Raw genomic sequence first — 27,077 nt, 5'->3', positions numbered from 1 at the left:
CACTGGCAGCTCTCAGAATGTGGGAGATGAAAGGCAGACCAGCTCCCAGGCTTTCCCAGGGCATCCTCACCCACGGGGATGCAGCACGTGGCACAGAGAGGGCAGCCCACAGAGCTTGGGATCACATTCAGGTCATCGGCACTCAGACGGACCGGAAGGACCTCTAGCACATGGAACGTAGAGTTCAGGGGTTTGGCCAGGCGCCCAGGGAAAGGGCACTGGCCTGAAATGGTGACGGGCGCCTGGCTGTCAGGCCGAGGTCCTGCCTCATTCCTGATCAGAGGGAGCAGCTGGTTTCCGGGGTCCTGACTTGATTGGGTTTGTTTCTCCCACAAGAAACCCAAGTGGTGGCTTATACCCTTAGCAGTCCTCTAGGCTTGAAGACATTGTAAGGTCAATTTATAAATGAAGGTTAACAAGAAATGAACCAGCAGATTACAAGGCTGACACCCTAGCTCCTTGAGCTCTAAACACTGCAGAACTGATAGTTCAAATGCAGACCATTTATCGAGCACCTGTTAGGTGTCAGGCCCTGTGGCAGGTACCGAAGGGGAAAGGCAAGCTCAAGTTCACTCCTTGGCTGTGACTTGAGAAAGTCATCTCACTCCTGTGATCTTGGTTTCTTAAGCTGTAGGGTGGGGGGGTCATTTCTTCATTCATTCATTGCTGTCCACAGGCGCTGACTGGGCTCGCCTTACAGCTTGGGCCCTGGGGGTGACTAAGGGCCATTACCAGTCTCTGTCATGCTAGTAAGCTTGGCCTCGTGTGTTTGTTTGTGTGTGTGTGATTGTGAGTTTCATTCCACAGTCTGCTCCCACTCTACCCAGTAGTTCATACTGTGATTCCTCAGAGACATTGACCTTGATAGTCATACACCATCTAGTTCCTTCTGGTCTTACAGTCCATGATCTTTTCTTTACACACTTAACATCTCCATCTCTACCTTGACCTCGACCTTGATGTTGCCCTCAGTCATGACTTCCATCGTGATTAAAAGGAAAAGACAGGCATGGGCTACCTGTGGGTGGTGGTGGTTGTTGATAGGTGCTGTTGAGTCGAGTACAACTCAGCAACCCTATGAACAAAGGATCTAAACCCTGTTCTATCCTGCACCATCCTCACACTTCCTGTCTCTGGGTATTGATCTTAAATTACGGACATTTTCAAGATTTTATCGGCTCTTCAATTTTATAGAATTTTTACAAAAAGAAATTTATAAAAAAAAAAAAAGAAAGAAATTTGTAATTTTATTTTCACAAAGAAATACATTCATTTAGTCTCTGTGCTGCTGTCGATTGACAGATGGCCCTCTTCTCATGCAGCCTCAGCCGCATCCCAGGGACACGATGGTGAAGGTCAGAGAAGACTGATTTGGGCTTGTTGGACACTTGGTCACCAGGGCTGCTTTTAAAACAGCAAAGTGCATGTTGTTGCCATCAATGACTCCTTCACTGACCTCAGCTACAAGGTCTATATGTTCAGTATGATTCCACCCATGGCGAGTTCAATGGCACTGTCAAGGCTAAGAATGGGAAGCTGCTCATCAATGGGAAAGCCATCACCAGCTTCCAGGAGCGAGATCCTGCCAACATCAGGTGGGGTGATTCTGGTGCTGAGTATGTTGTGGAGTCGCCTGGTGTCATCACAGCCTTGCCAAACGGGTAATCATCTGCTGCTTCTGCCGATGCCCCCATGTTTGTGATGGGCATGAACCATGAAGTATGAGATCTACTGATAATGCTCTCAAGATGGTCAGCAGCGCTTCCTGCACCACCAACTGCATGGCCCCCCCCCGGCCAAGGTCATCCATGACAACTTTGGCATCATAGAAGAACTCATGACCACAGTCCATGTCATCACTGCCCCTTGAAGACCATGGATCACCCCTCTGGAAAGCTGTGGTGTGATGGCTGTGGAGCTGCCCAGAACATCATCCCTGCATCTACTGGTGCTGCCCAAGGCTGTGGCCACGGTCATCCCTGAGCTGAATGGGAAGCTTACTGAATTGGCTTTCCACGTCCCCCACCCCCCCGGTGCAGTGGCTAAAGCACTCACTCAGCAATCCCACTAGCTGATGAGTGGGAGGCAGAGGAGGTCTCATCAGCTTCTGTAACGACGGCAGCCTTAGTCCTCTGTGGGGAATTCTCCCGAGTCAGAATAGGCTCAAGGGCAGTGGGTTTGTGTGATGTTTAACCATGAGGACACGAGGAGTTGATGGCATCAGCCTTCCCATCTGGGGGATGACGTGGGCAATAGGTGAAAGCTGTGGTCAGGGAGTGAAGAGAGGAACCCATTGAACGGACACTGTCCACTGACTTCCCACAGGAAACAGAAACGGGCTTTCGTTACCATGCCCATTTCGCAGATGAAACAACTGAGGACCAGCAAGGAGGCTAGACTTCCCAGGGTCACGCAGGCTTGGAGCCCTCCCCCTGCATCTGGTGGGTTACCATAGTAGTTTGGTGGGGCTGGGTTTGATTCCCCAACTCTGCCACCTGCCACGAGGCCGCAGGCAAATACTCCATGTCTGTGCACCTCTGTTTCTTTATCTGTAAAATGTGGCTCAGCTTGGCGCCTGTTTTGAGTGAGGAACGTGTGGGGTGTAGTTGGTGGAACCCTGGACACACGAGACACATAAAGAGCTCTGAATATATGCGAGGCAGAGCCTGAACCGTGCCCCACGTGGGTTCCGCTTAGACCTCACCGGAGATGCAGGGTACATCACATTCATAGGCCCGATTGATGGAACAGGAGCCCCAGCACAGGACCAGCAGCTCCCCACGGCCACGCTCAGACCCTCTGCTCAGCAGCATGGCTCAAGGGGCCTCCTGGGGCAGACCTCAATGCAGCTCAGTCCCTGGAAGAGGTGGCGTGGGGAGTCCCTCCCCAGCCCACCCTGGGGGCGTCCCCTCAGTGCCCACTGCACATACTTCTGAGGAGCCGCCCAGCCTTCCAGGAAGTGAGTGCTCTGGCCACATCTCCAGGCAGGCCCGCACCCCCTCCTCCTGCCTCCCAATCTCCAGGGCAGGGCTAAAAATAGTCACAGGGTGGAGGGGGGGCATCTGTCCCTCAGAGGCCAGGCTGCGTGCAGGGCAGGAGTCTGCAAGTCCAGCGCTCCTCTCTGTCTGCTCGCTCTACTCCTTGGAAACCTCGGGATGACCATCCAGCCTCTGTGCTTCCTGCTGCTGCTCCTGGGAGCCAGCGCTGCCGGGAGCCTCTGGAAACGGTCCCTGCCGGCCAGGCTGTCCGAGAAGTCCCACGTGAGTGCCAGTGCCGCTGAGGAGAGGCCACCTTGCGGGACACAGAGTCCTCACAGACTGACCCTTCCGGACCCACGACCCACGGGGCTCTGCGTCTCAGGGATGGCGGTGGGGGTGGCCAGGGCTCTGCTGCAGAACTCCTGCCTGTGGGTGGAGGAGCGGACACATGCAGGCACAGCTGGCGGGCAGAGCTGGCGCCCCTCCGGGAAGAGCACAGTGAGAGCTGAGGATGTGAGGCTGAGCGTCACCGTGTGTATGTGGAGTGTTTCTGCACTTGTGCGGCTCAGGAGTTTGGAAAGCATTAGTAGAGGCTACTCAGGTCGGTGCAGGATACAGGAGTATAGGACAGAGGGAATGGCAGTCCCTCGAGCCCTTGAGAATCTCATGGTGGATCTGGGGATGGCTGGGTGGAGAACAGAGGAGGGAGGCTGGATTTAGAGCCCTGAGGGGGTTCAGCAGAAGCCTGACCCCTCTGCACACCTGTTTCCAAGCGCGTTAGGACAAGTTTAGTCGTGTCTTTAAACATACACTATGTTCAGATATCCACTATGTGCCGGGACTGTCACAGGTCATAGACTCAGCATCCCTGCCGTGGGAGCCCGTGCTGACCATTAGTATATGCATGTCAGAACCTCTAACCGTTTACATCTAGTCAGTGGACACACAGCATCCCTGCCGTGGGAGCCCGTGCTGACCATTAGTATATGCATGTCAGAACCTCTAACCATTTACATCTAGTCGGTGGACACACAGCATCCCTGCTGTGGGAGCCCGTGCAGCCCGTTAGTGTATGCATGTCAGAACCCCTAAACATTTACATCTAGTAAGTAGCCTTAGTCAGTAGGCAGTTGTGCACGCAATCAAAGCCTAGCTGTTCAAACCCACCAGCTGCTCCGAGGGAAAAAGAAGGGCATTCTCCTCCCATGTGATTAGAGCCCCTGAAAATCCACTGGAGGGTCAGCTGTGGGTCTGTTCCACCTGGATGACAGTGAGTTTTCTTTTGGGGGAGCATGAAAGAGAAAACAGTGGACTCAGAGTGTTGCATTTTAGAGCCCTCTCCACGCAGATGTGGCGAGTGAGCCGGGAGACTCTCTGGGTCTAGAAGGTCAGCAGGTGACACCCTACTCTAAGCACAGAAGCGAGGGTTAAAGGACTTAGTACCTGGGAGGGGAGGGAGCCCTGCTGATACCATGGGTTAAGCACCAGCCTTCAAACCAAAAAGGTTGGTGGTTTGAACTCATCAGCTGCTTGAGGGGAGAAAGCTGAGAGTCTCTTCATAGCCTTGGAGACCCAGAGGGGTAGTTTTACTCTGTCCTGCAGGGTCACAGTGAGTCAGAATCAGCCCGTGAGCTTTGGGGTTCTGGGGCACCCACAGAGCTCATCACACACACCATGTTGTCCTGGAACTTGACATCAGCAGTTGTGGAGTCATCAGGGCTGGGCGCTCTGGGGTGTGGGGGATGGCTTCGCTCCCTGGGGCACGTTCTGTCTTGTTTAGTGAGGTGTCCTCAGTGTCTCAGAAGACACCTGTCACTGTCCTTGTCAAGTGCACTCTTGTGGGTGAATGGTGGCAAAACGCAGCTGGAACCCAGAGAAAATCTGTGCAATTCTCCCCTGGGAGCCAGGGAGCACTTTCTGAGAGTTGGGACATTTAACTTGGGGTTTGAGGGCTGAATAGGAGTTTGTCAGGTGGAGAAGTGGAAAGGGTATTAAAGCTGATCTCTGCCTGCAGTGTTGCTAGGTGCTTGTGGGGAACAGCAGCAGGCTTTGTGGGATCAGAAAAGAGGCCTGGAGATTGACACGTGGCAGGTGAGATGGTACAGTCAGTCATAGAATGCTTCCTGGAGGAAGTGGAGACCATAACAACATTTCAAAGGTGTAAGAGTTGGGAGGAGGAGGAGGGCATTTCTGGAAGAAGGCTCATTACGAGCTTGGCCGAGACTGAAAAGAAACTGCATCTTGCTAGAGAGGGGAGACCCTTTCATTTTTATATCCTCCTCCATGCTCGGTGCTGGCCCAGCTGAAGAGACCAACCCAGCCTCTGCATCCCGTCAGTTCTGACTGGCCAGCCTGCGGGACAGAGGAGAACTGCTCCACTAGCGTTTCCCAGGCGGAGAGTCTTACAGAAGCAGACCGCCTCGCCTGTCTCCTGCAAGTCCACTGGTGGGTTTGAACTGCCAACCTCTAGGTTTGTAGTCCACCATGCCACAAAGCTTCTTGTTGGCCTAACAGGGTCATTTAATCCTCATACTTCTTTAGCTCTTTGCCCCTACGACTACAAAGATATTTCCCAGACACATCTAATCTTATCTACTATGAGTCAGAGGGTTGAAATTGGGGATTCTTTAACATCAGTGACCAGGGAGGGTGGAAGGGCAGGGAGGATGCGGGGGGGTGAGCATGGTGAGGGGCTTCTTTAAGAACACAGGCGTGGATGGGCTTCTATAGTTGTTCTCCTTGTCACCCCCTCAGGATGCTAATGTGAACACAGCACCCCTCCAGGGACAGGACAGACAGACAATTGACTGGCTCAGAGGACAGGGTGGCTGGGCTGTGTGCCTGGATAGGGGATTCACAGAAGCCACATCTCTTGAGTACTGTGTGATCTTGGGTCACTCACTGCCCCTCTCTGGGCCTCGGGTCTCTAGCAGAGGAGTGAAGTGCGTACCACAGGACTGTAGGCCCTTTGAGTTCTGCTCTGTACTCCTGTTCGTGTGCCCCCGAGGAACTCAGTGCTAGGAGGCAGCCCCACATGTGCTCAGGTGTGTCACTCCCCTCCCAGAGCTGAGCCCTCTTGAGCCCTGGGCTAGGACCCCGTGCTACCATGCTGTGGCCTAAAATCAGTCACAACTCAGGCATCCGAAGATGCTCTTCTGGGAAAGCAGGTGGTGAGACATCTAGCAGCCTGTTGCTCTGGTGAGAGGAGGTGGTGAGTTCAGACAGCCCTGTCCTTTTGAGACGCCTGGTTCCCCATTGCCTCACCCACCTTCTCAGAGCCTGGTCTCTGCTGAATGACTCAGCTCGGGGGACTGGCTTCACAGCTGCAGTGGGGCTCTGTTAGTTTCTAGAATGGTGTCTATCTTCATGGTCCACGGACAGTGGCTGGAGAGTGCACTACTTTCTGTTCCAACAGGGAGCCTCTGCTGAGGAGGGGCCCCACGCCTCCTGCCTCCCAGCTCTGAGATCACATGTGAGTCCCATCGCCTCTCTGAGCCCCGATTTCCTCACCAGAAGCATGGATGTCTCTCATCAGCACGGAGGTGCCTGCTTCACAGAGGAGTGGGTGTCCTCCCATCAGCGTGCTTTGTAGAGTCCTCATGCTTGAAGCATTTAGCCCTTGGCCTGGTCTAGTGCTATATTCTCCTGTGTGTGCTGTTTAAAAGGAGTGAACGTTGCAGCAGATGCTTGTGAATAATCCAGGGGCCTTCGGGGAGCAGCGGATGCTTGTGAATAATCCAGGGGCCCGCGGGGAGCTGGGAGCCTCATCCAGGGAGCAGATGGACACTTGGCTCGTCCTCTGGGCCGCACATGGAGTCCACAGGACCAGGATTCACTGGCTCCATCAGTGCTTTGGAGATCTGGTGGCTCCTCTCCCACTGCGGTCCCTGAGGCCACTGTGCCCTCAGCTTCCTCCCAGGATAGCTGGGAAATGGGGTACAGTGTGTGCTTCACTTTCCAGCCCTGGACTAGATTGAGGGCCCTCCCTTCTCTCCCTTCTCGAAGGGCAGCCAGGAGCCCCTCCAAGCTGTGCCCGTTTCCCTGCCTGCTTCTCTGTCCCTCATTACTTCTTCAGGCTCTTGAGACTCCAGTACCGACAGCTCTTTGGTTTTTGTTGCCTGAAGACAGCAGAACCGAGAAGAAGCCCTGGTGGCACGGTGGTTAAGTGCTGGGCTATTAACAAAAGGTCAGCTTTTTGAACTCATTAGTCATTAGCTGGCCCACTGAGGAGAATGCAGCATCCTGCTCCCTCAGTTACTAACCCCAAGGTCGGCAGTTCAGACTTCCACCTGAGGCTCAGCACGGAGCCTGGCACACCCCAGGCAGTGGGTCACAGCGTGCAGGACCTGCGACAGGAGCAGGGGCCCGGAGGAAGGAAAGCACTTCAGGAACACGGCTTCCCTTTCTCCTTGAAGGGCTCCAAAGCTCCCAGCATGAACTTCTGGGGGAAAGGAAACGAGTCGGGGAGGAAACCCCCGGGCCCTCTGAGTTTCCAGTCTGGGAATGAGAAGCCGCACACGGGACTCCAGGGCCATGCCAGGAGTGAGGTGCAGCCGTGTCCCCAGCGCCTCGTCCCGGACTGTCCACTCCTCTCCCCAGAGCCTTGCCTTGGACGCCGGTTCTGATGCTCAACTCTCCACCTTGGCACTCCGCTCACTGTTACCGTCGCTCGATCTGTTCCTGGTTGTGACTTCCTTTGGTTTTCCAGTAATGAGTTTTGCAGCTGACAAAGCCAGGCACTTAGTTTGCTTTACTTGGTGACATCTGTGTGAAAACCTGCTCCAGCAGGGTGAAGGGGCTGAGCTGCTCCTTAAAGACTTCTTGGGGCCTAGATGCACAGTGGTTAGCTCGCTCAGCTGCCTGCAGAGGTCAGGCCCACCAGCCCCTCTTCAGGAGGAGAGGTGCCCTCTGCTCCTGGAAAGGTTCCTGCCTCAGAAATCACACGGGGCACTTTCCTCTGACCCACAGAGTCCTCGGGAATGGGAGTCAGCTCAGCCGCAGTGGGTTTGGGCTTTGGGCTTTTAGGAGACCTTCAGGATCCCCAGGTGATGCACATGGTTTGCCTTCAGTTACTAACTCCAAAGGTCAGCAGTTCAAGTGCCCCAGCCGTGTGGCAGAGGAACGGCCAGGCAACCCAGCCAGGAGAAACCCTGGGGGGCTGCTCTGTTCTCTGACACCCACACTGCCTCAGAATGGGCTCGCGCCGATGGGGCTGCTGCAGGTTCATTCCCTAAGAGCTCGGTGTACATCAGTCCTGGGGAGCAGGTGACCAGTGCCGGAGAGCGGGTGACCAGTGCTGGGGATTGGGTGGAGGCTGTGTGTGTGAGGGAACCAGGCAAGTTAGTGTTACTGTTCTCAGCACACAGGCTGTAGCTCTCCCCTCACCCGTGCAATCCTGAATTTTATTATTCTGACTATACTGTGTTTATTTCAGTGAAGGTTTACAAACCTTAGTGGGTTTTCATATAATTGTTCATAGACATTTTGCTTTATAACAATTATTACTGGTTACAGTGACTAAGGATGACAGAAGAAGAATCGATGCCTTTGAGTTGTGGTGCTAGAGAAGAGTGTTGGACATCCCATGGACTGCCAAGAGAATGAACAGGTCTGTCTTGAAGAGAGTAGGCCAGGTTTTCCCTTGGAGGCAAGGACTTTGAAGCTTTTCCTCACATACTTTGGTCAGGAGGGATCGGTTCTTGGAGAATGACATCATGCTTGAAGAGACAGCACAGGAAAGGAAGACCCCAGTGAGATGGACTGACATGACACAGTAACTGGGGTAATTGGGGGTGGGTGTGTCAGCGTCAGTGAGACTGGCCCAGGGGAGTGCAAGGTTCGGAGCTTGTTCAAGTCACAGGTGACTTGATGGCACCTGACAGCAACTTCAACAACAATGGAATGAATGAAAAGAGTTTTAGGGTGTAGTCTGTGGAGAGCTGCACTGCTGACTTACAGGTGGCACCCCCACCCCCGTAGTGCTGTCGAGAAGGGTGGACAGTCTGTGCCACGTGGGTTACAGCCTCTGCAGGGCCGGGCGCCAGCTGCTTCCGACTGGAGGGCAGTGATGAGTGTGCAAATCAGCCCTTTCCCTTCACCTGCCTTGCTGCCTATTAATCTTTGAGGCGCTCTTCTAGGAGGTACCTCGAACCTGCCACCAAATCCCCCTCCCAGTCCCAGCACTGAGCCCCCAGAGTGCCAGGAAGTGGCACTTGTCCACTGACGCAGAATCCAAGCCTCTGTCCCAGGGACGGATGTATTTTTAGACTTTGACGTCCAAATTCCAGAGGAAGAGCAAGTAATACTTAGAGGAAAATTGGCTTTCTTCCTCCACCGAGAAAACTGGTCCTGGGGTGACTGTTTATTGGTCTGGGCGTCAGGCTTCTGGAACATTCCACAGAAGGGTAGAGCTCTTGGGAGGGGGGCACCGAGGGAGGAGCATGGGCAAATGGGGCCACGTCAGAGCTTGGATTCTTCTCCAAATGGAAGTGAATGACTTTTTTTTTTCCTGGTCATAAAAATACGGATTTTTAAAAATAGACAATGCAGAAAACAAATAAAAATTAATCTAAATCCTACCTCCAAGAAGTAAGTTTAGAGCATTGTCTTGTTTTTTTTTTTAAAAAAAAAAAGGAATTTTATTAATTCTGGATTTTTGTTTGCTTTTTTTAAAAAAAAATTCTTTGTTTAATTGAAGTAAAATAGAAACCCATGAAACAAACCATTTCCGAGTGAGCGATTCTGTGGCGTTCAGCCTGTCCACCACCATCCCCCTCGTTTGTTTCTTTCCAGAACACTCATCCTCCACAAGGGAGCCTCAGACTCCTTAGATGAGAAGCCCTCGCCCAGCCAGCGTCACTGACCTGCTCTGTGTGTGCGCGTTGGCCTGGTCTGGACATTTCCTGCGAATGGCCTCGCCCACTAGGTGGCCTCTGGCTCATTCATACGGCTTTGTACCTGGCCTTGCCCCTTGTGTATATGGTGACTATGTTAATGCCCCCTCTGCAGAGGCCTGCGTGGCCTGCCTGCGTGCTGGCATTGATGTGCCAGCTTCCTTGGGTCGGTGGCTGCCGCAGAGTGCAGACTTGCCCTAGCTGAGCTCACCTTCCCAGCAAAGGCACTTCCTTAATCCCCTTCCGAGGTGAGCAGGAAGAACGTCTTTGCAACCCTTAATGGTCGTTAGGTGCCATGGAGTCTGGGTCCTGGCTCAGAGTGACCTGTGCTCTGCAGAGCGAAACCCTACCCAGGCCTGTCCCATCCTCATCATCTGCTGCGTATGAACCCATCGCTGCAGCCCCTGAGCCAGCCAGTCCACCCAGTTAAGGGTCTTTGTTTTCTCTGCCCCTCTATGATGTCCTCCTCTGGGACCCGGCCCTTCTGATAATATGCCCAGAGGTAAAGGCACGCTTCTCTTCTAAGGAGCCCTCTGGTGGTATGTCAGTCTGTGGTGTGGTCGGCGTCTTCCCCGACACCATCATTCAAAGGCATCAGTTCTGTGATCTTCCTTGTTCACTGACCAGCTTTCACGGCACATGAGCTGATTGGAAAGACCGTGGTTTGTGTCCTGTGTACCTTAGTACTCCAAGTGCTACCTTTGCCTTTTTAACTTTATAAAGTCTGGTTTCTGAAAATACATCCAAAGGATGAAAAATAGACATGAAAGTGGAATCCCCAAGGGGGTGACATTTACGTGGAAGACTCCCAGAGCTGGGAGGTTCTGGTCTGAGCTGTCGCTTGAATTTACATCAGACAGCTATTTTGAAATACACTTCCTGCACGAGCCCTCAGCAAAGATAGAATAACAGATGGAAATTTCTGGGAAGGAGATGATCAGTGTTCTGTAGCCTTTTGGAAGGATGTGGTCAGTGGTCACTAAGCAGGGCTTGAATGTAACTTTGATGTTCAGCTGAGGGGCAGCGTTGGGACGTGAGGCTGGCTGGGACGGTGGAGTTGGGGCCAATGTGGCTGGGGAAACAAGAGGGACAGTGATGGGAGGGAGAGCAGAGAGGAGAGCTCAGGTCGGCTCTGTGTGCCTGGGACTTGGGCCTTGAATCCTCAGGGTCTCTGGGGAACCAGTGGAGGGGGATTGTGTATATTTCTGGAAGAGAAAGTTCTCAGAACCTCAGAAAACATCCTTTGTTTGGAATCATCCTTGAGCGTCACCTTGCATAAGATGACTTTTTAAAAATGCAATCCTTTAATCCAGGCCCCCGGGGTGACATGAGCCCCGTATCACAGCACCATCTGTGGCGCCACACTGTAAATCACTCTGCAGGTTGACTTCTAAGATGCTTATCTCTCTTGTTCTCACCAAATTCTGTGCTTGTGTGTTTGGGGGAAACAGCAAGCAGCTCTTAGAAAATGAATGTCTCTCCGCCTGCTGTTTGGAGGGGCCCGAAGAGTTCAGGAGCAGAGAAGGGTTTCCCTTCTGATCTCCTGGTTCCAGTAAATTTCATAAACGAGGCTCAGTGGGAAGGTGCCCCGTCTGTCTCACCCCATGCCTGAAGCACTCTTAATCGCCCCCCAGGAGGCCAAGGCAGCTGTCAGATTAGGTTAGGATTAGAGATAGTGGGGCCCTAACACGGGTCCACTTTCATTAATTCTGCAGAAAATGAACTAAGAACTAATGATGTGGGATTATGCCTCCTGCTAGCAGTTTGAAGATTATTCTCATGAGTACAGGGATTAAGGAGACTGTGTGGCGCAGGGGCGGCGAAGGGCTGAAATTTAAAGGCCCAAGGCCTGGCCTCCCATAGGTCCTGGGAAGACTAACCCCTTCTCCCTAAGCCATCCTTGCCTGATCTGTTGATTTATGTTCATGGTAGTTTGCACAGTTTAAACACCATCATATATAAGAAACGATGGATTCCTTAATGAAACACTATCATATGAGAGATATCATATGAGAAGGATTCTCTAGGTGAGGCAGGGGTGCAGTCCCAGCTTCCTTCCTCACCTGGCCATCTCTCTTCACCCCATAATCTCTGAGACCCCCAGGAGGCAATCTGAAACCACAGGATGCATTAACTCAGGACCTGGAGTTGGGGGCCTGCCGCCCCCTAGAGGGCAAGGAGGGAAGCACATGGAGTTGGACATGGACAAAGTGGGAGGTGGGGCAGCTCAAACGCACTGCCTTGTAGTAGATTCTGGGCCACCGCAACCCTGTAGGACCCGTGGAGCTGCCACTTAGGGTTTCGGGTGCTGTACGTTTTTTAAAGCAGCTGCCTACACATCTTTCTCCCCCAGTGCAGCTGCAGGGTTCGAACTGCCAACCCTTCAGTTAACAGTTGAGTGCTTAACCTCTGTACTACAGGGCTTATTTGAGGCAAACCAAGGGAGGAGTCCTGGTGTATGCAGTGAGTTATACTGCTAGTCCGAACACTGCACATCTTTGGTGGGTCGAATCCACCCGCTGTTCCACAAGAGAAAGACGGACATTCTTCTACCAAGGTGATATACAGCCGTGGAAACGCCATGGGGGCAGCTGTGAGTGGGAACCGACTGGAGAGCACTGAGAGGGAGTGTGTGAGAGAGAGTGGAGGGGGGAGGGAGAGAGAGTGAGAGAGAGATTGATCTGCCTCTGGAGACCCGCTGGAGGGTCAGCTATTAGTCGGCTCCTCACCCCATGGCACACAACAACAACATACATATTTTAGGGAACTCTGGTGACTGAGTCATAAGGAGTGGTGCTGCCAACACAAAGGTGAAAGGTTAGAGTCCACCAACTACTCCTTGAGGAGCCAGGCATCCAATCTAGATAGCAGAACGGTGTTACCTGAACGGATGGTGTCAGGGACCCTGGGCGGGCTGCCTGATGTGACTCTCCCAGCCCCTTCTGTAAGAGATGCATTTCTCGCTCTCACTTCTTGCTCTGCTGGACAGGGATGGGCAGTCTCCTCTCCTGTGATTTACTGCCTCTGAAAACCCTCTGGACGGTCAGTTACGGGTCAGTTCTGACTCAGCAGAACGCACCACCACCACCACCACTTGCTCAGGACTGCCCTCACCCGTAACTCTGTGTGGAGTCCTAACACACACACTGGACAGAGTGTCTTTGCAGTGTCCACAGTGAGCACGCATAGTTAGGACCCGGCCAAGGACACTTGTGCAGCCCAGCCCCGCATGGTCTCCCACCACCAGGTGACCAGTCTCCCCACTGCCAGTGAATGCACTCAACCTGTGCTCACTCCTGAGCTGCCTTCCTGTGCTCAGTTCATGTTTGTGAGGTTCATCCAAGATGTGACACAAAACCATCCATTCTCTGTGCAGTTTGTAAATGCTCACAGCTCTGCAGACATAGGGATTATGGCTGAGAAGTACATAGAGATTTTTTCTGTGTAAGTGGCTATACTTAGACCAGGAAGCACTTGTCAGAATAGAGCAAGAACACTGCATGGTTCAAAAGCAATAAAGGAGTGTGTCAGGGATGTGTCCTTTCCCCATACCTTTTAATCTGTATGCAGAACAGATTATTTGGGAGGCTGGATTTATGAAGAGGAATGTGGCATCAGAATTGGAGGAAGACTCGTCAACATCTTGCGCTATGCAGATGACACAACTTTGCTTGCCAAAACTGAGGAAGACCTGAAGTGTTTGCTGCAGAAGGTTAAGGACTACAGTCTCTAGTATAGACTGAAGTTTAACATCAAGAACACCACTGGGCCAATTAACAGCAGCATGATCAATGGAGAGAGATTGAGATTTTTAACAGTTTCAGCTTACTTGATTCCACAGTCAACACCCTTGGTACCAGCAGTCAGGAAATAAAAAGATAAGTTGCATTGGGAAAATCTGCTGTCAGGGACTTCTCCAGAGTGCTAAAGAGCACTGATATCAGTCTAGAGACTAAGGTGTGCCTTATACAGGCCATGGTCTTAACAGCTACTAGCTGTGCTTCAGAGAGCTGGATAATGACTACGGATGACAGAAGAATCGATGCCCTGGAGTTGTGGTGCTGGAGAAGAGTACTGAACATATCACAGAGTGCCGCAAGAACAAACAGGTCTGTCCTGGAGAAAGTAAAGCCATGTTGCTCCTTGGAGGCAAGGATTTTGAAGTTCCATCTCACACACTTTGGACATGTTGCGGGGAGGGACCAGTCCTTGGAGCAAGACATCATGCTTTGAAGGGTGGAAAGACCTTGGATGAGATGAATTGACACAGGAACAGATAATAGGAGTAGGTGTGTTGGATACAGTGAGACAGGCTCAGGATAGGATGGGGTTCAGAGGTATTGTACATACTAACAACCAACAACAAAATGCTACATACCTAATGACTTGCATTGACTGCGTGTATGTGAATGTACTTCCTGTCCACGTGGGCAGGTGCGTATAGTTGGACCCCAGACCTTGCACTCACTGCTTCTTTATCCAAGGAGTCAACCAGCAGAAGAGTAACAACTGGGGAGGAGGAGGAGGGAGAGGTTAAGAGGGAGCACAAAGTGCTAGTTACAGAGCATGTCTCTTGCATTGGTTTGTAAGTGATCTGGAGGTGGATTAAAGTTTGCGGAGGATGAATGGCTTTATGCAAGCGCCACGTCATGTTATATCCCAGATGTAAGCGGCGGGGAGGGTGCTGCAGGGCGGCTGTATGGCTAACACTAACTGTTCACCAGCTGATAGAGAGATGGGTGCTTGCGCTTGCCTGTGGCTAGACTTGGGGCCATTTTGAGTTGGTCCATCATAGAGGATATGATGTATGTATTTCACCCGCGGAGCAGCCCTCCAGCAGACTCTGGCCAGGACCACCGTTCTCCACGGGAAAGGAATGTGGAATCTCCAGACCCAGAACCCCCGGGGCCCAGAACCCTGAAATGGAAGGGAGAGGCTTGACCTTGGGTTGTTGGTGACTTGCTGTGTCGTTCTGCCCGCCCCACAGGCCGACGAAGTGGGCGCCCCCGGCCCCCGGCAGCCCCGAGCGGACCGCTGCCCACCACCTCCGCGCTCGCTGCCCCCCGGAGCCTGCCAGGCCACGCGCTGCCGGGCGGACAACCAGTGCCCGCGCCACAAGCGCTGCTGTTACAATGGCTGCACCTACGCCTGCCTGGAGGCCGTGCCGCCCCCGCCAGGTAAGCCCCGCCCAGGTGGAGGGGGCGGGCTTGGGAATGAGGCTGGGATTTCTTGGGCCACCTGCGCAGGTTGCTCCCTGCTCAGTGCTTCACGTGTGGGGCATCAAAGGGGACACCCTGCCTCAGTATGTGCCAAGACTCCACCTGCCTCAGGTGTCTGCAGGCCAGGAAATACCTCCTCATGGAGATGTCCCTCGAGTGATGAGGGAGGAGGCGATTTCTCATCAGAATCCAAAGTTTGCTTTTGTTAAATATATGGGGTTCCGATTACTGGCAGCCCTGGCAGAGCCTCCTGGTCCACTCTCCCTTGTCATCCATTATGCCCTTCCCTCATTGATGGAGACTTGGGGGACTGGGACGTTCAGAGGGTGGGGTTCCCCAGGGAGAAGGGGGTGCAGAGCCAAATAGGTGACTTCCTCAAATCTCTGCACCTGGTAGAGGGACAGACATGCCAGCCAGGTGCACCAGGGTGTGGATGTGGATGCAAATCTCCGTGGGAGAAACAACCCCACATTTCATCTCCACGCAGAGTTCAGGTTCCTTCTGAACGGAGGTTTGGCTGGGGAGAACGGGGAGCCTGCAGGGACGCTGAGGGGAGCTGGAGAGGCCGCTCCCCCCACCTCCTTGGGAAGGTGCACCTGAGTCAGGTAGAAGCAGGAAGGGTGCTGTAAACAGCACGGAAGCACTCAGCCCCGCTGAATCCCTGAACAGAGTCATACTGGAAAGGACCTTTTGACCCTGAGGAAAAGGTGCATTTTCCCTCAGAAACTGTCTTTTCACAGGACTCCTCCTTCCGAGGTGATTTTTATGTACTCATAACCCCCAGATGATACTGGGCTGGAAATGCAAATTCTCAGCAGCAGCAAGTTGGGCGGGGATGAAATAGTTGGAAGCTCTGGCCCGGAGGAAGGGCCACTGCCTTTTGACCTGTCCACCCAGGAGCACACACCTGTGTGCCCTTCCTCCGCCAGCAGGGGTCGCCGTTCATCCTGTCTAGTCCCTGAGGTGCTAGCCTGGTCCTGAGACACATGTCATTGTCCAATAAGCAGTGCTCAAAAGCACCGTAGACTGTAATTACGAAGTTATTAAAGGTGCTGAGTCCTTTGTCATCGCTGCGACCTCACCCCAAGGACAGCAAGCAGAGTGTGGTCATTCATGCTGGCCTTCCATATTGTTCCTCAGGTTTGGGAGAGGGTGGGGGCCACCTTTTCATACACCTCTGTCATGAAAGCCAAGGGACCTCCCACCTCTCATGGAAAGTGCCTCCCACACACACACATACTGTAAGGGCTGAGGGCTTGGAAGCTGGAGCTGCTTCCACTGAGCTTCCCTGTCCATGCTGTGGGCACCATCTTCGTCCATCTTCTTGAAGGAACCAGCCAGCATTTGGCACCTTTAATCGGCACCAGCAGGATGCCAGCCTCCTTGTTTCTGTCCTGATTCAGACAGACTAATCAAAGTCATAGTCACATGTGATCTCAGGCACATCTTAATTGATATCTAAGGTGCCAGTTCCTTTTAAATTATCATTATTAATAAATCAGGAAACCTCTATTTTTAAAGTTTTGCATTTATAGGGTTTGTTTTGTTTTAAATCAGAAGCTCTCTATGAAATACGGGGAGTGTCTGGCCAGAGCTAAACAACATCTATTCTATGTAGCCTGGAAGTAATCTCTAGCTTGACCCTGGATTGGTTTTCTCATTTATGTCATCTCCCCATCCCAGAGGCACAAGAGATTTCAACTTGTGCTTTGGGTTCCTAAAGGCTTTGTATGCTATGCTACTGCCTTGGTAACTCTTTCTATTAAAGATTTATCAGATGGCAAGCTATATGCCGCTATAACAAAGTGGGTGGAACCCTAACAAATAACCACAAATTCAGGGACTCAGCCTACATTCAGTTCTCTTTTGGTTAAGAGTCCAGTGGTGGACAGCCTGTGGCAGGCAGTGGCTCTGTCCCACAGTCAGTCGTGGGCCCAGGATCTTTCCAGCTTGTTGCTGTACACTCTGAGTCATGTCCTTGTCCATACTGCCAGAGTCACTCCCAGCCTTAGGAAGGAGGAGGGAGAGGGAGGGGATGAACAGCCACTGGTCAGGGCAAGACAGGAGGATGCATCGTCATCTTTTTCATCTCCTTGGCCAGAGCTTGTTCGTACCTGAAAGTGAGACTGGGAAGAGAAGTTTCTAGGATAGTTAGTGTCCAGGTGCAGGGGTTCTGTGTCTCCAAGGCAGGAGGAACCCATGCTGAGGGTGTGCAGTCACTTCTTTCCCAAGGAGTCTTTGTGTTGTGTTGTAAAATGTAGGGCGCCCATCCCCAAAGCCAAGAGATGTCCAAGCTGCGTGATGGGTCCTAGATTCACCTCTTCTTGTGTTAGTCCTAGACTGGCTAGTACAGCCGAAACCTCGATGGCTTGGTGGCAATGGCTGGCTCCTGGATGGCCCAGAAGAAGTGCTACAAGGTACTTGGGGAAAACGCAGTCTCCGTGTGAGTGGAGGTGCTGATAAGGTCCCCACTGAGAAGGCGGGTGCAGACCCCGTGGAAGAGGAGGTGCTGTCAGGTCCTATGGAGTGGGCGGGCCTAGACCCCATGGAAGAGCTACACCCCGCCTTCCTAGGCTGCTCTTGGCAAATTGAGGACCAGGGAAGACATCGCTGGTTCCCTACTGACCCTCCCCATCCCCACATGCAGGATTGAGAGGGAGGCTTGGCCAGGTTCACAGGGTCCCCAGAACAGAGGGATCTGGAGTTTAACAACGAGGCCTCCTTGTACAAGAGAGGGATAGGATTGGTTTTCAGCACCCTGAGCTCTGGGGGCCTAGTAGTCAGGGGCTTTGCTGTTTGAATCCACCAGCGGCTCTGTGGGAGGAGGATGGAGAATCTTCTCCCATGTAATGTACAGCTTCTGAGCGCCCGCTAGAGGGTCAGCTGTGAGACAGTTCCCACCCCGCTGCACACTGCAGCCATTAAGCTGAGAGGCTCGCTGCTCCCTAGGGCTGAGCTTCCTTCTGGGGCAGGAGGAGGGGCCGTCTCTCAAAGGGGGAGCTTCCTGTTCGGGGCCTGGAGAGGCGTGAGTGTGGGCAGCTGTGACTGCGCGTGTCTGTGTGGCCATCCACGGGGGGTGGGGGGGCATGTGCCTGGAGCTCCATGACTTTCCTGTGTCTGGGGGACTGTGCATATATAGGAATGTGAGAGAGCGTGTGTGCTTGTCTGTGGGTCTGAGGGCACGTGATCTGTGCATACGTGTAGGTGTTTGATTTTATGAGTGTGTGAGATGAGCATGTGTGTATGTGTGTGACTCTGAGCTGGAGGACTTGTGTCAGTGTGTGTGTGCATGTATGCACATGTGTGGGGGAGGGTTTAAATGTGGCTAAACTTGTGTGTTCAAAGCCTCAAACCTGTTCCTGAGTTTGCTTGGCTCCACAGTCAACAGTCTTGGCACCAGCAGCCAGGAAATTAAAAGGCGCATTGCCATGGGACAGTCTGCTGTTAGGGACCTCTCCAAAGTGCTGCAGAGCATTGGTGTCTCTCTGGAGACTAAGGTGCGTCTGATACAGGCTATGGTCTTCGCAATCACTTGTTATGCATCAGAGAGTTGGACAATGACCAAGGAGGATAGAAGGAGAATTGATGCCTTTGAGCTGTGGTGCTGGAGAAGAGTATTGAGAATACCATGGACTGCTAGGAAAACAAACAGATTTGTCCTGGAAAGGGTTAAACCGGGTGGCTCCTTGGAGGCAAGGATTCTGAGGCTCCATCTAACATACTTTGGACATTTTGTGAGGAGAGACCGGCCCTTGGAGAGGGACATCATGCTTGGGAGGGTGGAGGGACAGCGCAGGAGAGGAAGGCCCTCTATGAGGTGGATTGATTCAGTGACTGGGATAATTGGGATGGGAGTGTCAGAGACAGTGCGATTGGCACAGGACAGAGCGGAGTTTAGGGCTGTTGTACATAGGGTCGCTATGAGTCGCAGGCGACTTGACGGTACATAACAACAACAACAACAAACTTGTGTGTGTGGCCTGTATATGTGAGAGTGTGTATTTGTGTGTGTCAGATTTGTGTGTGGCCGAACATGTAATGTGTGTCTAGATTTGCATGTATGAGTCTGTTCTGTTTGAGACATCATTTTTAAATTTTATTTTATTAATTTTAATGAACGTTTACAGAGATTTTGGATTTCCATTCATTCATTGTTTCCTTTTTCTCCCTGCCCACCTCTCCCTCCCAGTTCGTTCTTGTCTTTGAAAAGTACAAGAAAAATTCTCTCACTGATATACAATCCCCCCTCTGCCCCGAGTACACTCCACTAAGCAACCTTCATTCTGGACTCTTGTCGTAACCATAATATCCAATCATATATCACTTTTAAACTGTTCTCTCCCTCGTCTGTTTCAAGCAGTATACATAATTTATTCAGTTTTGTGAGACGACATTTGTGTGGCTCTGTGTCATGTGTGTGAATGGGTGCATGTACGTATATGGACATATGCGTGAATATGTGTGAGTGTGCCAGGATGTGTGTGTAGATGAGCACTATGTCAGAACTATGTGTGAACGTGGCAGAGAGTGCTCTGAGTGCCTGTGAGGGTGTGTTTGGGAGTATCTGACTCCAGACGTCTGTACATGCGTAGACCCCTGTGAGTGAGATCTGAGGCTTAGCCTGGATTCTGGGGTGCAGCTGAGCAGCAGCCCCCACACAGACATACCCCTCACTCAGTGGGCCCCTGACCTCGCTGTGTATCCCCCCACAGCTGAGGCTTGCAGCACCACTGAGGACGGAGCAGAGCCACTGCTGTGCCCCTCGGGCTACGAGTGCCACATCCTCAGCCCAGGGGACGTGGCCGAGGGCATCCCCAACCGCGGACAGTGCGTCAGGCAGCGTCGGCAGACAGGTGAGTGTGGGGACCCAGCCTGATGCCTGGTTTAAAACCTCTGCCCTGACGCTTGTCCCCAGAACGCCCACCTGCACCCTCAGACTGGCCAGAGCCCTTCTGCTAGTCCCCAGCCTGGAGCCTCCTTCACATCCTCCCTCCCACCCCTGCAGGTCCTCGAGATGGGACTGGCTTTGACTCAGAATGACCACTTCTAGCTGGGTGGCCATGGGCTCTGTGATTTCATGGCCCTGAACCTGTTTCTTTATCTGTACAGTGGGTTCTTTCACAGTATTTTGGGGGTTGAGGTCACAGGCCTGTCAGAGTAGAGCCAGCAGTAGAAGGTACTCAAACATAGGTGTTTCTATCCACTGCTAACCATAAGATTGGTGGTTTGAATCCATCGGCGGCTCAGAGGAAGAATAGCCAGTGGAAAGCCTGTGCACAGTTCTGTCATGGCCTGCACGTCACGGTAAGTCGGAATCCACAAATAGCGGTGCTTATGACTCTACATAGGAGTCAGTAGTCACAATGGAAAGGTTGGTGGTTCAAACCCACCAGCCACTCTGAGAGGAAGATGAGGTAGAAATCCTGGCCTTGGAAACGTGACAGGAGGTCATGGAGTCAGAACCGCCTCTGTGGACGTGGGCTTGGTGTTTGATTTTGTTTTCCAGGGTGTGGTTTATGTATGTGCATAGGGGCTCTAGTGGTGCAGTGGCTCATGCACTCGGAACCTTCCAGCCCCTCCCAGGGAGGAAGACGTGGCTGCTCGATGCAGAAGCGCGGGAACCCTGCGGGCAGTTCTAGTCTGTCCTGCAGAAGGGCTGTGCACTTGATGGCAGTGAGCATGTTTTTGGTTTTGAGGTAGTGAAACAGTCAGCATCTCACTCAAGGTTGGAGGGTCAGGTGTACCCAGAGGTGCCTCAGAGAATTAGCTTGGGGATTGGCTTCTGAAAAGCCACCTGCAGCCCTAGTGCACACAGCTCCTCTCTGGCATGCAGGGCTGCCATCAGTTGGGGTTTGGCACTAATGCCCCCGCTGCTGGAGCACCTCAAAACCAGTGTCTAAGCTTTGCCGCCAGCGTGTCGGAGAAGAACACCCAGCAGGGTGCAGGCTCAGAACCACCAAGCAGATTCAGATCCTGGAGCGCTTTCCGAGGCCACCTGGACAGGCAGCCTAACTTTTATCAACTTTGGCATAAAACACAGCAATAAATGCAGATAGTAGCTATCAGAATTACTTCCTGGAGTATTCGAAGGAGAGAAGATTCATTAGTGTTCATGATAGTGCCAATGTCCAGTAGGGCTGTGGTTCCTGAACTTGCCCAGACACAAACACACAAGTGTGGGTGGAATCATGAGCTGTCTGTGCACATGGGTGTAAGAGAGAGACAGAGGAAGGTTGGGGACTGAGAGAGAGAGGCGGCCCCTCCCACAGGAGCACGTCCAGCCTTCTGGACAGAAATGCAGGTGAAGCTCCCCTTCCCTTATCCTCAGGGGCTGTCACTGAGCCACGATTGCTGGTGATTATCCAGGTTGGAAAGCTGCCTGCTTCCCTGGGCCAGCAGCCCCGGGGGACAGATGGAGCACTCATTTGTCCCTGTCACCCAGGAGGAAATCCTCTTTCTGTGTAAGACTTTGGAACTTCCTGGAAGGGTTGAGGGGAGTCCCATGGAGTCCACCAGCCTCGTCAGTGGTTAGAACGGTGCCGTTTGCTCTCTGGTTCTCTCTGTAGCACATACGCTTTTTCTGAACCCTGAACCGTTGGAGGGTAAGCTGTGCTTTCACACCCACACCTCCTCACGTCTCATCAGAGAGCCTCCTCAAGGTCTGTGGTTGCAAAGGGAGAAATGACCAGCGTTCAGGTGTGAGATGGGCCCACCAGGAAACAGACCCGTGAGGTGGCCATGTCCTTCCCAGCCAGAGACGGGTGGGACCCTGCAGACAGTTGGACTTTTCCCAGAGTGGGGTCGGCAGGAGTCAGTGTATCTGCCTGAGGGTCTGAGGTCCCGCAGAAGTCTAGTGTCCAGGCTGAGACTCAGAGACTGTCCACGCTGACACCGCAGCGTTTCACAGAGCTGTCCTTTGAGGACTGCAGTGAGGACCGACTGGGCACCCTGTGAAGTGACAGGACTGGGGTGTCAGTGTGGGTTGGTCGTGGAGGACAGAGTCCTGGTGGTGCAGTGGTTCAGCACTCAGCCACTAATATGAAGGTCAGCAGTTTGACCCCACCATCTGCCCCCCAGGAGAAAGACATGCTGCTGTGCTTCTGTAAAGCCCCTCACTCTGCCTGGAGAATCCTGTGGGGTCTTGATGGTCGGGGCTCTCTTGAAGGCAGCGGATTTGGTGTTTGGGGTTTGGGACTAAAGAGGAGGCCCAGATCCCAGAGGCACCTCTGCTCCCAACCTGTAGCATTATGGGAATTGACAGGGGTAGGGGTGCAGAGAGAGGGAGGTTTCTGAACCCTGCTCACCCCAATACCAAAACCCAAATCCACAGGCTGGTTCTGACACCCAGTGGCTCTCTTCACACGGGGAGACTGTCCGTCTTTCTTCCACAGAGCAGCTGGTGGATTTGAACTGCCAACCTTTTGGTTAGCAGCCCAAATGCCTTACACACTGCACCACCAGGACCTCTCCCACGCTGCCGTAGCTCCGACATTTGCCTTTGGGAAGTCTCGTTGTTGCAGGAGCAGCCATGCGTCCACCACAGGCTGTGAATTTGCCACTGGGGTTTTGTCACATTTTGAAGTAAAGGTCACTGTTGGCCCTGAAACCCCGATGGATTTTAGTGTGGCCACAGAATAAAAGAAAACCAGTGTGTCCAGCAGTTATATGCTGTGTTAAGTGAGCCTGTGACCGCTGAGTGTGTACCAGAAGCTGGTCAGCGTGGCTGGACTGCAGAGGAGACGGGTGCCCAGCGGTGCCCACCTTCCCGCCAGCGCTCTGTGGGGCCCTGGGGTGGGGGCAGCTGTGAGGGCTGACTGCAGGCAACAGCAGGATTTACGTGGTGGAAACTCATGTGTGGTATCTGAGGTGGGAGGGCGCCGACATGAGCCACTTCTTACGCACCTGACAGTCACGTGGTGGGGGGTGGCATTCGGCGCTGGCAGGTGGACTACATACAGTTCACAGCGAGCGTGGGGACCACAGATCAGGGCCTTGCTCTGTCCAGCATGTTGGAGCTCGTTACTGCAGCCACCGGCTCAGTCCATCTCCTGGAGCGTCTCCGCTTTCACTGACCCTTCCCTGCATGATGTCTGTACAGACGCTTCAAGGGAAATGACTTCTCTGACTCCTTTCAGTAACCACAAAACTACACAGAAAGCAACAGCAGCCCTGCTCAGCAGCCCGTCGAGCTGACCCTCCAGCCTGCTCTGCAGGACCCTTCTGGCTGAGCCCCCCATTGTGCGCTGCACCTCAGTGGGGGGAAACTGCCCGTCTGCCCAGCTTTCTCCTGGCGAGCTGCGGTGGCTCCGAGCTCTCAGAGGGGCCTGGCTTTGAAGCTGGCAGTGCAGCACGCCGCAGACCGCAGCACCAGGGCTGCTTCACAGTACCGTTAGGCAGCTGTTGTTGTGGTGTGCCGTGGAGTCAAAGCCAGCCACAGCCGACCCTCCGGCGGGTCTGCAGAGGCAGCTTTTCAGTGGCTGTTAGTCGCACAGGAGACTGTGCTTCTGCAGAGCTGCTGGTGGAGACGAACCTGTGTCTTTGAGATTACAGCGCAGCTTCTCACCGCCAGGCCACCTGAGCTCCTTTAGAGTACCTTAGGAGCTACTGATTTTATGCCTATTTTTAGCTGAGACCAAGATTTAAGGGCAGGTGAAGTGGTGGAGTAAAGTTTCACAGTCAAGTGTTGTTCTGATTTGGTAATCCTGTTACTCCCTTTTTTGTATGAATGTTAAAGAGGGCCCATCATCCCACACACAAGCACCAATACATCTGTCCATCTGTCCACCCAACCGGTCTCCTTCATCCATCTGTTTATTCATTCGGCCACTTGTCCATCCATGTATGCATTCCATCCGAGCATCCATCCAGTCATCCGTCCGTCCATCCATGTACCCCTTCCCTTCATACATCCATCCAGTTATCCATCTGTCCATCCATTCCATCGGTGCATTCCTCCAGTCAGTGCCCTAAAGGGGCTTTGAGGTTTTCATCATCCTCTCCTTTCTCTTCCAGATGGGCGAGTCCTGCGGCATAAATTTTACAGAGAATATCCAGGTAAAGAGAGAAGCCGTCGTTTCTAGCGAGAGGTTCTAGAAAGGGGCAGTGAGCATTTCTTAGGTGAAGAGAAGTGGACAGAGGCATGTTTGTCCCAGGGGCTGTCCTGTCGTCAGGAGGTGGGTGTCGGTGACCCCTCGTTGTGACGTTGTGACAGTCCTTTCTCCAGCTTGAGCAGTCCTCTGGCTGCTTAATACAGCAGGGGCCCCTACAGACTGCACACTGCGAGGGGCCTGGTGGGCGCAAGGCTGGGAGGGTGCTGGACACCTCGGCAGGTGACCAGGCCTGGGCTGAGGCCACAGTTTGAGGCAAAACGTACAGGACAAAGAAGGAAGCAGGACCACTGCCGTGTTGTCTGATGGGGTCAGGGGATGGAGTGCGGCTCCCGGCAAATGTGACCTCACACTGAGCCCCGGAACGCGGTGACCAACAACAACCTCTGCCAATTTGAGACAGGAAATTGGAAAATGCAGCTGACACTGTCCTCCTCCTGTCCTGTCCGCCATCCACCACTCACCGTTGCCCCGCCTTCCTCCCTCCCACCCCTCCATCCTGTCTCCTTTCCCAACAACCTTGACCAGGATTTACATGTCAGGGGTTGCTCTTTGCTCTGTGCTACGAGTTGAAGGACAGTTGGGACCATGGCCAACCCGGCTCCTGCGTCATGCAGCTAACATTAAGGATTCAGACGCTAGTAGTGGTCACTGTGCTGAGGATTACTGTGTAGGACTGTGGGGTGCGCAGCACCAGTGACGGCGTCCTTGGGAGGGGACGTGAGTAATGTCAGTCATAAGAGCTCTGGTGGCCTAGTGGCAAGAAGCTGCACTGCAATCCCGAAGGCACGTGGTTCAAGTCCACCAGATGCTCTGCTGGAGAAGGAAGGGCAATCTCCTCCTGTGCCAGTCGGATCCGATTCGAGGGTGCACAACAAGAGTGGGCAGAGGGGCCGCATCGTGAACACCCCAGGCTGGAGACAAGCGTCCCTGCAGCTGCAGCGTGCAGTCAGTCAAGGCGGTGGCAGGGCCAGTTCATGCTCCTGAGGTGTGGTGAGGGGAGGGAAGGGCTGGGGGTGTGGGAGGCCCTTGAGAGGGAGAAGGGAGATGTAGCTCAGGGAGTAGGCCAGGCCGAGGTGATTGGACTTGATGGCCGGGGAGCTGTGACCGGTGCTGGAGCAGGAGTGGACACACCTGCCCTGACAGAGCTCTCCTTGCAGAGGGCGACTCCAAGAATGTGGCAGAGCACGGCCGGGGCCAGCAGAGGCGCGTGGAGTGAGGCAGCGTGCAGGTAGGTGGGGCAGCCAGCAGGGCCGAGGGAGCCGCGGGTTCAGGCAGCACGCGTCCTAGCCTTCAGCATGAAGGTGACCACACGACACTCCATCTGCTGGTGGCATTTCACAGTTGCCTTGGACAGGACATTCTTTGTGAACCAGACCTTGACGGGACTGCCTTGTTCCGGATCGCCGGAGCTTCCCCCTTGGACAGGAGCTGTCTTCCCTGCCATTCTGTGTCAGTGGGAAGTGGGTGTGCTTTCTCCTCTGACAGCTTCTCGCTTTACACTGGTTCAGTTTGCTGTGGTTTCGAAGCAGACAGATGAGGACTTTGTGTATGAGCAGCAGCAGGCCCACGTCCCAAACTAGACTAGGTTCTAACTTGTCTCTCTGACTCCTTTCCTGCCCCTTTTCCTTCATGGCTCCACAGCAAAGCAGACAGTTCTGCAGTGGGCTTGTGCGTCTGTCCCTCCCATCTGTCCACCTATAGGATAGTTATGGTTCCTGGTCACTCAGAAGCAGGTAACAGATGGCTACTGACCACCAGCATGGTTCTGACTACAACAAACAAACGAAAGCCCTCGCTTCATAGGGTTAACATCCTTGAAGAGGGAGGCGGACTGTCCCATAAGTGTCATAGTGTGACGTGTAGCCAGTGTGAGCATGCAACAGATGTCATTAGTGTCACTAGTGTTTCAATGTCACAGTGCAGAAAGTCCAGCAAGCCTGACAGTGTATCAGGTACAGTGCAGGTAACAGGTGGAGTGAATGTGGTGGTGTAACGAGTGGAGTGCTTAGGGGAGTGGAAGGACAGTGGTAATCGGTGCAGGGGGCTGTTTCCCTGTGCGCCCTTGGGTGGAATTTAATGAGAGAACAAGTCAGTGATGTCCCGTCTTAGTTCTCTAGTTATCTTGGTGGTGGTGTTTGGTGCCCTCGAGTTGAGTGTGACTTTCAGCAACCCCGGGAACAACAGCTCTGAGCCCTGTCCTATCCCGTGCCGTCCTCACAGTCTCAGGCACACCTGAGCCCATCGCTGCAGTCACTGTGTCAATCAGCCTGGTTGAGGGTCTTCCTCTCTGTCAACCCTCCACCTTCCAGGCGTGAATAGCCAGTCCTAACAACATGTCCGAGTGTGTGAGGGGAAGTTTAATCAGCTTTGACTCCCAGGAGGTCTGGCTGCTCCTGCACCCAGACATCGCTGCTCGTTCTCTCGGCCGTCCGAGGGATGGCGCGCCCTCTTCCAGGCACCCGAGGCAGCACAGAAGTGCCACGCAGGGACCGCACAGGTATCACCAAACCAGAATGTGCTCTTTCTAGGAAGCGAATGGTCTAAACTCAGATTCACACCTGTTTTGGGGGACGTGCCCACGGTGCTGCTTGGAGGTGAGGATGGTGAGAGAGTCTCACACACTTCTCCCAGACAGGAGGTGTGGTTGGCTCAGTGAATCCACAGCCACGTTGAAGAAGTCTGTCAGCGCCATTTTTCCAGCATGGTGTGCTCCTTTTGTGACTGTCTCACCTTTTAATAATTCTCATAATAGTTCAAACATTTTCATCATGCTTAATACACACACACACACACACACACACACACACACACACACCCCTGCTGTGCTCAGTCAACATTTTCATCATGCTTAATACACACACACACACACACACACAC

The 27,077-nt window shown here is 53.2% G+C and overlaps 1 protein-coding gene and 1 pseudogene across 1 annotated transcript; both read left to right on the top strand.

Annotated features, from left to right (window-relative positions):
* Window positions 1-1,346: 1,346 nt before the first annotated feature.
* LOC102866217 lies at window positions 1,347-2,071 on the top strand (annotated as a pseudogene).
* Window positions 2,072-3,155: 1,084 nt separating this feature from the next.
* WFDC1 (WAP four-disulfide core domain 1) lies at window positions 3,156-25,416 on the top strand. The gene is made up of 6 exons (XM_006888873.1): window positions 3,156-3,260; window positions 14,859-15,048; window positions 17,424-17,507; window positions 19,803-19,943; window positions 24,103-24,144; window positions 25,358-25,416. The coding sequence occupies exons 1-6, from the start codon at window positions 3,156-3,158 to the stop codon at window positions 25,414-25,416; spliced, it is 621 nt and encodes a 206-aa protein (XP_006888935.1).
* Window positions 25,417-27,077: the final 1,661 nt, after the last annotated feature.

This window comes from Elephantulus edwardii, unplaced genomic scaffold (assembly GCF_000299155.1).
Source record: "Elephantulus edwardii isolate Elephantulus edwardi_28Jun2011 unplaced genomic scaffold, EleEdw1.0 scaffold00072, whole genome shotgun sequence".
Lineage (NCBI taxonomy): Eukaryota > Metazoa > Chordata > Mammalia > Macroscelidea > Macroscelididae > Elephantulus > Elephantulus edwardii.
Note: the sequence above shows the minus strand (reverse complement) of the source record. Positions and strands in the feature narration are given on the sequence as shown.